The 11,998-nt window shown below is 38.7% G+C and overlaps 1 protein-coding gene across 7 annotated transcripts; it reads left to right on the top strand.

Annotated features, from left to right (window-relative positions):
- The first annotated feature begins 329 nt into the window (after positions 1 to 329).
- On the top strand, positions 330 to 5,254 carry LOC120074977. Of its 7 annotated transcripts, none has more exons than XM_039028100.1 (6): positions 330 to 690; positions 3,443 to 4,015; positions 4,092 to 4,096; positions 4,222 to 4,360; positions 4,479 to 4,562; positions 4,662 to 5,254. In XM_039028100.1, exons 2-6 carry the CDS (start codon positions 3,924 to 3,926, stop codon positions 4,807 to 4,809), a joined length of 468 nt encoding a protein of 155 aa, XP_038884028.1. In that variant the 5' UTR covers positions 330 to 690; positions 3,443 to 3,923; the 3' UTR covers positions 4,810 to 5,254. The 7 variants fall into 7 exon arrangements, 3 of the variants coding, with proteins under 3 accessions (XP_038884028.1, XP_038884027.1, XP_038884030.1); XM_039028099.1 differs by lacking the exon at positions 330 to 690 and adding an exon at positions 703 to 1,729; XM_039028102.1 differs by lacking the exon at positions 330 to 690 and having other exon boundaries at positions 1,736 to 3,604; positions 3,802 to 4,015.
- The last annotated feature ends 6,744 nt before the right edge of the window (positions 5,255 to 11,998 follow it).

Raw genomic sequence — 11,998 nt, 5'->3', positions numbered from 1 at the left:
TAGTTCACTCTTATTTTGAAAGTTAAATTTTCACCCAACACAATTACTACTCACTTTCTTCCTCAGTCACTCATCTATAAGCTACTTGGCAACGAGAGAAGCATCCATGATCAGTGCATCAGGGATTGGGTAGGTTGATTAAGGTTTGACAAGTGGTTTCTCCCAAGACTACCTTAAAACATTGAAGTTAGCTTGAAGAATCCAAGTTGCCACATAAGAAAGTGACTCGATAATTCCTTCAATCGAGTTTGAAAGTTGTGTTATCCAAAAATATCTGATCGTAACTTGTAGATTTCTCCAGAAAATTGAAGTACTTTTACTCTCTTCATGACAAGGAATAGGCAAAGAAACGGTAGGTTGTGTGTTTGACTGTACTTCTTGATGTGGAAAATTTATTGCAATAGTTATTGCATTTCCTTTTCGCTATAATTTATTATTATCAACGCTTTTTCTTTGACTGCCACATGGCTTAATTCACATTTCAATAGGTACATGATTCTTTGGAATTCTCTCAGTCTTTTTTTTCTAGCAGATGTTTTCTCAGTCTACAACCTTCCATCCTTGCATAGTTGCAACTTGCAACTATTCTTTGCGAAGTTCATTAGTTTATTAATAGAATCGTTAAATCCTCTGTTTTATTTGAGAATTATTAGCGGACCATTGGATCAATAGTACTAGAAGTGTGGCTTGGTAGGTTTATTTTCTTTGTGTTTGGTTATTAATTTGGTTATCTATTTTTGGAAAAAGGTTGGTCCTGGATCTATTTTTCGATGTCCTGTAGACCATTCAGGAAAAATGACTTAGTGGCATGTGAGATGATTGGAGTCTGTTAAGAGTTGTAAGAGACAAGTGTTGTCACCAAGTGGAATAAGGAAAGAGGGCAGTAACCACCATGGAGAATTTTGCATGAGATTTGCTCCAGGGGAAGCTTCTGGTTTCAATGAATTGCATGGATTATTTCCTGTTAGGAGAGAAACCATAGACTTCCCTAGGAGAATTTATAGATAGGATAAAGAAATTTGGGAAATGTTCAGTACAAGATTTTTTATTTTTTTTTATTTGAGTTCTATCTCTAATTTATTGATTCTTATTTATTTCATTTTTGTTCTTGCAGAAAAATTATTTCATTTTTTATAACTACGTTTATGTAATCCCTTGGTTTTTTTATTTGGGTTGATGCCTTATCACCGATACTGCTGAAGATTAATTGTTTCCTATCCAGTATTCACTTCCTTCTCATTAAAAAAAAAAACCTTTCTCAAGATCACATGTTTTATGCCCTCCAGCTTCAAGGGTTTAGACTACTTCAAGAAATGCCCTTCGAGAAAATTTCAGTAACTCGCAATTTCTTAAGAATAGATGGATCCTGGAGGAGGGCATCATAGCCAACGGATTTGTGGAGGATTTATAGAATATGGACAAAAGAAGTGCAAGATGACAGTCTGTTACTAGAAGGTCTATATGGAAACTTGAATTGGAGTTCTTCAACTTAGTGGTGGAAAAATTATAAGATAATGAAGGAGATGGATTGATGAGAAGCCAATGGGAAGTGTTTTGTTGGAACATTCTTGAGCATGATATATTGTATAGGTTGTACACCTTTGAGTTCTAAGAAGTATCATGGTGGGAGTGGAGAACGATCGCGGAGTCTATTGCTTTGTCCCTTTGATGCGACGAGGAATTCATAATTGTGAGCAGGTTGTAATTCACTTCGTATAACTGTGAGTAGGTATGATTTTCACACTAGTTGAAGAGACTTCCAATCAGGTTTTTGTAGTTTTCACTCCGGTTTGGAGGGCTTTGTTCTCTGGTTCTCCTTTTCTTCGTTTTCTACTTATTTATATGTTTTTTAGCATTCAATATGAGGGGTCTGTCCTTATTCTCTAGAATCTGTCCTCGACATTACAGCCTTTCCGTTGCTAATCCAGGATCTTTTTGATTGCCGCCACTCTACTCTTTTTTGGTGTAGTTGGAAAGATCGTTATTGCATGTCATTTGCATCTACTTACAAAAGAAGGAAAAATTATTGAAATTTGATGTGAACACTTTGAAATTTTTGTTTCCTGATGGTCTTGTTTCTTCCTTCTAGTTGGGATTATATTTATAATTTTCTCGTTCTCTGCAATTCACTTTCGTGTTTGGAGTCCTAACTCTTCCGTGTGATTTTTCTTGTAATTTTGTTGCTTACTAGACCTTCTCTCGTTAGTGAGTCTTGTCTTTCCTTCTATGTAGAGGACAGATTCCAGAGTAGGTTATGTTTTTTACTTGATTGGTGTTACATGGACCATTTAACACTTTGGATCAGCTTTCAAAGAAGTTACCTTGTTAGTTAGTTAATTTTGTTGCCTTCTCTATCAGAAGGCAGAGGAAGACTTGGATCATATTTTATTTAAAGAGATTTGAGATTGTGATATCTGTTTGGAGTTGTTTTTTTTAGACTTCGGTTTTAGACTTGTCCGTGATTGTGATATCTGTTTGGAATTGCATTTTTTAGACTTTGGTTTTTGGCTTGTCCGTCACAAGGATACTAGTGATACAATTGGGAATTTCTCCCTTTACCTTTTCCTTAAAAGGGCCCCTTTTTATGACTCGTCATGGTCTGTTCTATTTTGTGGGATATTTGGGGAGAGAGGAATAGGAAAATGTTTGGACGTTCGAAGAGGGATCCTTCGGATGTTCGCTCCTTCATTAGATTTCATGTTTCTCTAGACTTCAACCTTGAAGAGCTTTTGTACTCTATGGGTGCTATTTTGCACAATTAGAGCCTCCTAAGAAGTATAAATATTTAAGTTTGGCTAACGTGTCCATGTTAGACATTTATTGCACTTATTAGTTATAGACTTATGGGTGTGTAGACACTAATTGTACAAAGTCAACATAGGTCCAACACTTGTTAGACTCCTAACAAACTTATTATTATTATTATTTATTTTTATTTTTGTGTAAATGTATCATTTATTGACTTAAATTTTCTTCCACAAAATGATATATAATTTACAAAATCTATATTTTAATAGACGTGTCAATGTCTTAGATCTTTTAAGAAAACGACTTGTCACTGTGTTTGTGTTCTATCATATTTGTGCCTCGTAGTGGTATTTGTATTTCGGGTTGGAACCCTTTCTTTTGGTAGGGTTTGCTCTTGAGGACGGGTCTTTTTTGTGCCCTTGTAACTTAATTTTTCTAAATGAAAAGTAGTTGTAAATTTTATTTTTCTTTTATTATTTTTTTTTTAAAAAAACTGTTCTATTAATCGTGAAGTGTATATTATCCATCTCTTCTTTCTTTTTTCTTTATTCCTCTATCCGACCTTCATTTGGAAGTAGCTAGTTTGGTGCATGATGTCTGGCATCTGGGAATTTTGACTGGACTTTTGTGCAACCATAGGTCGCAGCACCACCCGATCTAATGCTTGCATCTGTGGACTTCTTTTTGGGTGCAGACAAAAAAAGAAATGATCTTCCTCCTCGTTTGAATCAAAGATTTCCATTCTCTTTACTCTTTGGAGGCGATGGAAGTTACATGGCTTCTTTTTCACTTCATAACGACAACATTCTTACTAGTCTCATGAGTCAGCAACATTCTTACTAGTCTCATGAGTCAGGTTTGCTAATCAGAGACGACGAACTCAAATTTAGTACTTCATTGTGTAAACAATCATGTTAAATAGATTTTTGTCTTCTGGAATTCTGTTGCTGGCCTGAATGCACAGTTACGGTTGGTTCGTCTTGGTCAGCTTAGATCGAAATTCCTAGAGAGAATCATTTGGGTTGTCTTTTATCTTCTACCCTTGTTTTCCAGTGTGAAGAACATTCCTAGAGAGAATCAGTCTGTCCATTTGAGGGAAGAAACACATGTAAGACAAGACCATATTTCTGGTGAAGGCCGTGCAAGGCGAAAGAAGTCATATGGGGGCATTTTAGATGTCAGCAGTCTACAAATGCTCAAGGAGAAGAGAAATATATCTTGCCTTCTATCTTATGTGCTTCACAACACAAAACCTGTTGGTCACCAGGTATGTACATGTCTCAACGTTGTCCAAGCTTCAACGCATGGTTAGTATGGTTTTAAGTTTGGAGGGTGTGTCATAGGACCTTACATGTGGTGATGGTTCTTTTTCCAATTTGTTGATTTAGTCATATCAATGTTACTTCTGGGATTTCAGCTTAGTTTTGCTTACTCTGCTCTAGATGTTTTCATTCTCATTGGCAGACGTTTTTCTAGTTTTGTTTATTTTGCCTCTCGGCGTTCTCCTTCCGTTCCTGCTGGAATCAATGCCTTATTCAGCCGAGGACCTAGGCGTTCTGCAGGCCTCGCTCGTATCTATGCATTGTGGAACATCACATCCTTGGTCAATGTTGTAAGTTCATAACTCTCACTTCCATTACCTGAACATTCAAGCCAACCCTGTTTGTGTTCACTACTCTCTTAACTTCCTCATCAATCCCATCTGATGGTTTCTTTACCTTTTTGACCAGTTGGTTGCACTTCTCTGTGGATATGTTCACTCTAAATCTCAATCGTCGAAACATCCAAGCTAATCAGCCATGGACTATTAACATGTGAGGTTCTTCATGTGCTGAAAATAAGTACCATTTACTTCCATTGGAACCCCAAACTGATGAGACGGGATAGATAATACGTGATTTGTGTTTTTGCAGGGATGAAAGCGGATGGTGGATTTTCCCAGCGGGATTGGTTGCTTGTAAATTTCTCCAATCCCGACTCATTAATTGGCATGTTGCGAATCTCGAGATCCAAGATCGATCCTTGTCCAGTAATGAGTTCGATATGTTCTGGCAGTCCTGATGATTATTATTCGCCCATCTTGACAAAGACTCTATTTTCTCTTACCTTGTCTGTTTTTCTGGGGGAGGGAAAGTTGTTCTTTACCACAGCAGGCAGGCGTTCTTTCTACCATTTCTCCACAAATACAGCTTCATCATCATCACCCCACACTCAAAATTGACTCTTAGGGCAGAAGTACATAACAATCAAATATCAAAATCTTAATTCAAAATCCAAACAAAATAGATAAAGAAAAAGAAGAGGCATTCACAATTGTAATCAAATCCATTTCTTTTTGTTTCCCCTAAAGACAGCATCTTCTTTTCCTTTTCCTTACGTCTTGTCTACAGTGTTGTATATAATTTGGGATTTATTCTTGCCCTTTGAATTCCATTTCTGTACCTCTTTTTCACAATCCTGGGCTTCACCATTTCTAATCAACTGACTACAATATTCAAGATTTAAAGGTCATTTTTTACTGTAATAAGCTCAGTGGCTATGGCAATGGCAGAGAAATTTGTGCTCTCGAATGAAGTGGTTGGATTAATAATTCTGACAATTTGAGTTTCACTCGTTTCTCTTCACTTGACCACTTATGTTACAAAATTTGGTAGTTTCAGTTTACAAGATCTGAAATTTTTGATTTAATTCAAACTTAAACAAACCATCACAAAAAAGCTCAAGTAAAACACACAATTACAGCACTTAAAAATAACTCTAAGGAAGCCATTTAAGGCTGTTCTTGCGTAGTTGTCTCTTCGGCCTTCGTTTCCACCTTGTCCCTCGCATAATCCAGCTGCTCCGCCCCCGTCATGTATCTGTACAACCACGACAACGCCGCTACAGCTGCCACCACACAAGTTGCTGAGAAGAACGATCCGGCAGCTGCCAAGACCAAAATAGTTACCGCCGGTACCAGAATAGGACTAAACAGGACGAGAATCGGAGTGGAGAGTATCAGCATTAGAACTGTTCCGGTTATGGTCAAGCCAGAAGAGACGAGGAAGATGGTACCGATAGTAGCCGCTGTCAAGAATTTGACGGTCTGGCGAGAGGAAGGAGTGGTGTGGTAGAGCGTTCGGGTGGTCACCGGCTTTGTTCGATCGGACATGATGATGATGGGGAAGGCTGTGGATTTGGATTGGTTGAGTTGAAAATAGAGGACTCGGCAATTCGATTTGGTTTCTATGGTTTTTATAGAACATATTGAATGCGAAGGAGACGAAGATTTCGTTGGAATTTGGAGGAGATTTTGAGTTTGTACGTGTCGAAGTTGCATGGCTTTTACTCTTTGTGTTCCGACACGTCGTAGGATATATATCCTTCCATGCTATGTCGCAGTGTATTTTCTTTTTCCTCTCTCTAGAGGAAAATTCGATGTAAAGAAAAACCCAACTATATGATATAATTGCACCTTTATGAAGAACAAATTAAATGTGAAATAATGACTTCATCGTTAATTGGCTGTTTGTATCCAACTACCCGTAATATAAAGGGTTTATATTCCAACTGTGGAATATGAGAGTTTGGCAGTTACAATTAAGATGATGAATTATGTACTAAAAAATGTATTTTTAAAACTCAAAAAAATTATGTACTAAAAAATATAAAGAGATCCTTTTTTAGAGTCAGTATGTATGAAGGCAGCTCGGGGCACCAAGGTGTTCTGGTCAGGGGCTAGATTGGAGAGGACGTCGTTCTGGTAGAAGGTTAGGGTGAGGTGGCTGGAGTTAGGAGATATGAACACGGCGTTTTTACATCGTTGTGTTCGTTCTTGCCGTAGTTGCTGTGGTTTGTTCTCAGTTGTGGATGCTGGGGCGACTCGCCAGACAGTGCATGACAGGGTGTCAGGAGTGGCAGTGGATTTCTTTCGTAGTAGTTTTGGGGTCTCAACGTGTGGAATATAGAGATCTTACTGTCCGGATTGGGGATATTGTGCAGTTCAGCTGGTCCGCGAAGGGGGTGGAGGTGCTTGGCCACCAAGTGAGATGGGATGAGATTCAGAAGGCTTTATTCTAGTTGAAGTCTGGGAAGGCTCCTAGGCCTGATGGGTTTCAGGTGGATTTTTACAAAGCCTCTTGGAGTGTGGTCGGGGATGATTTTCGTGATGCAGTTCTGAATTTTTTTAAGTCCTGTTATCTTCTTTGTGGAGTTAACTCTACTACTATTACTCTTATTCCAAAGAGACAGAGAGCTAAACGTATAGAAGAATTTCATCCTATATCTTGTTACAATGTTATGTATAAGTGTATCTCGAGGGTCCTAGTTGAGAGATTGCGGTTGTGGTTGCCTTCTTTCATTAGTCGTAACTAGTCTGCATTTATTCCTGGTAGGTCAATTTTTTTATAAAATTTTATTGTGCCAGGAGCTTGTGGGGAGCTATAAGGTGGGCAAAGGGAAATTGCGTTGTGTGTTGAAGGTTGACCTTCAGAAGGTGTATGATTCGGTCAATTGAGATTTTCTGTTTGGTGTGTTGATTGCTATAGGTACGCCTCTTCAGTTTGTTAGTTGGGTGAAGGCTTGTGTTACTTCGCCTACGTTCTCTGTGATGATTAATGGTTCCCTTGAGAGGTTCTTTCCTGGTAGGAAGGGGTTGAGGCGGGGGATTCGTTGTCTCCTTTTTTGTTTGTGGTGGTGATGGAGGTCTTGTTTAGGTTGTTGAATAAGTCTCCTGTGTGGTTTAGGTTCCATGATCGATGTGAGCGTGTGAGCCTAACTCATTTGGTTTTTGCAGATGATCTGATGATTTTCTATGCAGCTAAGAGGGGTTCTTTGAAGTTTGTGGTGCAGGCTCTGGCAGAGTTTACAGAGCTGTCTAGGTTAGTTACGAATATTGGGAAGAGTTTCATGTTTGTTGCGGGTATGGATTCTGGTGAGGCGGAAGATCTTGCTACTTTTACGGGTTTCTCTCTTGGTTCACTACCTGTTAGGTATCTGGGGTTACCTTTATTGGCTGGTCGGTTGAGGGCTATAAATTGTGCGCCTTTGATACAGAGGATTACAACTTGTATTAGAATCTGGGCGGCTCGGTCCCTATCTTTTTCTGGGAGGTTGCAGCTTGTTAGGTCTGTCTTACAGTCCTTTCAAGTGTTTTGGTGTAGCATCTTCGTGTTGCCTGCGTGTGTAACTTATGAGGTTGATCGTCTATTACGTAGTTATTTATGGAAGGGCAGTGCGAAGAGTCGGGGTGGTGCACGGGTGGCGTGGGATGAGGTATGCTTGCCAAATGGTGAGGGAGGGTTGGGTGTGAAGCATGTGGCTTCTTGGAATCAGGCTGCTATTATGAAGCTGCTCTGGCTTCTTTTAATTCAATCGGGCTCTTTATGGGTGGCATGGGTGGAGGCGTATGTTTTGCATGGGCGGTCTTTGTGGGCTATTTAGTGTGAGGTTGGGAGGTCTTGGTGCTTGAGGACTATCTTGCGTTGTAAGGAGAGATTTAAGCATCTGGTTTGTTTGATGGTGGGTGATGCAAGGTCATGTTTTGTTTAATGGGATCCTTGGTTATCGGGGGGTGCGATTATGGATTCATATAGTTCTATGATGGTATATGATGTAGAGAGTAGTATGGAGGTACAATTGTCAGAGTTTATGGATGGTGAGGGAGGTTGGAAGTGGCCCATAGTATCATGGGAGTTGCTCGAGATGTGAGGTCTTATTCAGGCAGTGGGGCCTAGGGTGAAGGGGGAGGATTATTGGGTTTGGGTACCAGGTGCTAGTGGTCAGTTTTCTATTGCTAATGCATGGGAAAGTTTGCGCCCTCGTCATCCTAGGGTGTCTTGGGTAGGTCTTTTGTGGTCTGGAGGTGGTATTACGCATCACTCCTTCTGTGCATGGTTAACTGTGAGGGACAGGTTGGGTACACGGGATTGGTTGAGGAGTTGGGGTGTGTTGTCAGGGGGGAGGGGTGTCTTCTGTGTGGGGGAGGTGTGGAGTCGTGGGATCATTTAGTTTTTTAGTGTGGGTTTGGGAGAGAGGTGTGGTCTGGTGTGCTACGTCTGTCTCTTATACACATCTAGATGTGTATAAGAGACAGGGCGTATGTTTTGCATGGGCGGTCTTTGTGGGCTATTTAGTGTGAGGTTGGGAGGTCTTGGTGCTTGAGGACTATCTTGCGTTGTAAGGAGAGATNTTTAGTTTTTTAGTGTGGGTTTGGGAGAGAGGTATGGTCAGGTGTGTTGCGTCAGTTGGGTTCGTCTCATCGAGTGGCGAGTTGGGATGTTGGGTTATCTTGGGTGTGCCGAGTGGGGTTGAGTAAAGGGATGCGTAGTAAGCTATTTTGTGTCTTTTGGTGTGCTTCCATATACTACATTTGGCAGGAGCGTAATCGGCGACTTTATGGGGTAATCCGAGGACGTGTCTACTCTATTTCACATTATGGTCTCTATGGTTCGTATTCGTGTTGCTTCCTAACGGGTTGATCTTCTTGGTCTTATCTAATGCGTTTATAGATGTTTTCCTCTTTTTGTTCTTGTCGTTGTTCTTTGTTTTGCTGTTGTCCCCAGGTTGTAGGGTTTTGTTTCCTTTACTTTGTTTTTCTCCCAGGTGGATGGTGTTATTTGCTTTTGTTTCGGCTTTGTTTCGGTAGAATCCTATTTTGCTTGTGCTTTATTTCTTTGATGTCTTGATCCCGGGCTATGGAATCCCCCTTGTTGTTGTATAATAATATCACCTATTCTTAAAAAAAAAAAAAAAAATATGAATTATTTAGAATATAGTTGTGTGACAACTCTTTTATTAATACAATAAATATGAGGTATGAGACTATAATTGAGAAAGTATATGTCAATTATGAAACTTATGCATAAGACGACACCTCACCAAATTAGAGAGTCAAATATATTTTAACTTAATTAAAATCGTGGACTAAAATGTATACCTAAAGAAATGTCAAGGTTTCAAGGAATATATATATAAAAATCAACAAATAAATATTTTATATGTTATGAATAAAAATTATTAACTTCATGTCAAAATGAACCTAGCTTAATTGACCTAGTGTGTGTACTGTCAACCTTGAAGATAAGATTTCATTTCATCCTACATTTAACAAGAAAAAGAAAGCTAATTTCATGACCATACCTATGACATGATATCGTTATCGGCAATACGTTTCACTAAAAATAAAATTTACAATAAAAATATTGATTTATTAGAGGATGGCCACCCCTCTTAGAGTGAAGTTTGATGCAGTTATCCTTGACAGTGACGTGGGTCTTGAGTCTATTGTTCGTGATGTGATGTGAGCGACTATGGTATCTATGGAGAGCTTTCAAGTTTTGGGGTGGATTTGTTGAGCTAGTTGAGACATTTGCGCTTTATGAAGACATATCCAAAGTTCTCGAAGTTGGCATTTACCTCCCCTGAACTGAAACATATTTATTTATCATTTTCAATGTTTTATCAGGTCAAGTTAGATTTATTAGTGAGGTTTAGCATTTTGTTGATTTTGTTCGTCATCACATGCATAGTTGTACAATCCAATACTTCTTCTTTGTTGATCGTTAATAACTTGTAGAAATACAAGTTAACTCTTTTTATTTAAAAAGAAAAGGAAAAATCATCGAAAATGCATTAGCTTCACATGAAAATCATATAATTAATTACATTACGCGATCATTAGCATACAAAAATTCATAATCTCTATAAATTATGTTGAGCTTTTTGAACGCAAAAATCTACTTAAAGTGATGAACTAACTGTTGTCGCTGGAGCGCATGGAAAAACAAGCCCAAAATGGAATTGCATATATTCAATGCGACGAGAGGAGACAAGACATTAAATACAATTGGTGCATGAGTGGTGGAGGTCTAATCAAAGTTTGTAGCAGGCATGAATGTTGGGGTTGATGCCCTAAATCTCGTAGGGTCTTGTAGTTTGTAAACACCTGTATGAACAAACGCTTGTGATGTAATAATATGAGATATTTTCTTCACCGTTGTCTATGAAATATGAGATATTTTAGTTGCATTAACCACAAACCAATAAACTAAGATCCCTGGTTATCGTTGTGACTTAAGCATGTATGTGGAGACATACAAATGGATCATTCCATAAGTGATAACCTAAATGGTCTGTAGTATATGGATAAAGGAGGGAAACCTTATCCTGTGACACTACGGATACGACCCGCTTTGTAGATGTTACAAGTGTTGTAAAGTACTACTGATAGTCTAATCTTGATCATTCATGTGGAGACATACAAGCGAGGGTGTCCTATACAAAAGAGTTTGTATAAGACTGAACCACAAAATGTTTATTCTCGTTATATAACACCGTTCATGACAGGCACTTTCATTTCACTAGGATGACCATAGGTAACATAACGTTAATCCTGAGTGAGTTGGGAACTCTTGCCTATGAGGGTGGTCCTTTGATTTGCATGGGTGCAAGTGGTCAGATTGTCGACTCAAACCTGCCACTTTGGGGATTCGTCTGATTGGGGAGCTGGGAACTCAGCTACACAAGATGGAATTCACTTCTTCCCCGAAGCAGGGGTAAGCAGATAGATTGCTCCGTTAAGGGCTGATTTCGGGGCTTGAACGATATGACGCCACACACTTTCTCATGGCCTAAGAGGTGTTCACTCATAGTNAGATAGATTGCTCCGTTAAGGGCTGATTTCGGGGCTTGAACGATATGACGCCACACACTTTCTCATGGCCTAAGAGGTGTTCACTCATAGTAGGACTATGATGTATTGTTCATTAGAGGAATCAGTGGTACTTAAGGAGTTAAATGTAATTATAGGGTCAAAATGGTAATTTAGCCCAGCTGTACTTACGAATGATCTGTGAAGGATTATCGTATTGTTTATTAGTTATATCCAATGGACACAGAAATATATTTGTACTGAGAAGAGTGCAGCTGTTGGTCTTTAGTGAAGTGCCTGAAAATTAACAGATGGTGGATTTTGTGATTAAAGATTTTAGTCAGTTATTCAATACTATTGGAGCTTCAAGCTACAGATCCATAAGGTCCCCTTGGTAGCTCAATGGATTCAAGTTGAGAATCAGTTTTTGGGTAGTTTAAAGTGTTCAAATTAACAAGAGAAAATTTGATTATATATAATATAATTAAATTAGTTCAATTATATGTGATATAATTGATATGATGTATGAGATACATTATTTGGAGGAATTGATATAAATATGATTTATATTAAATAAAGAAGAAAATAACTATGGTTTAAATATTACATATGATGTGATAT

Source organism: Benincasa hispida, chromosome 4, assembly GCF_009727055.1.
Source record: "Benincasa hispida cultivar B227 chromosome 4, ASM972705v1, whole genome shotgun sequence".
NCBI lineage: Eukaryota > Viridiplantae > Streptophyta > Magnoliopsida > Cucurbitales > Cucurbitaceae > Benincasa > Benincasa hispida.
The sequence above is the reverse complement of the archived record's forward strand: the minus strand, read 5'-3'. Positions and strand labels throughout refer to the sequence as shown.

Bases quoted from the DNA above. Each gene is read 5' to 3' on its own strand.
- LOC120074977 (XM_039028100.1), top strand. From the start codon at position 3,924: ATGTCAGCAGTCTACAAATGCTCAAGGAGAAGAGAAATATATCTTGCC. The intron at 4,361-4,478 runs GTAAGTTCATAA...CTTTTTGACCAG, and splicing joins TCACATCCTTGGTCAATGTT to TTGGTTGCACTTCTCTGTGG. The intron at 4,563-4,661 runs GTGAGGTTCTTC...GTGTTTTTGCAG, and splicing joins CAGCCATGGACTATTAACAT to GGATGAAAGCGGATGGTGGA.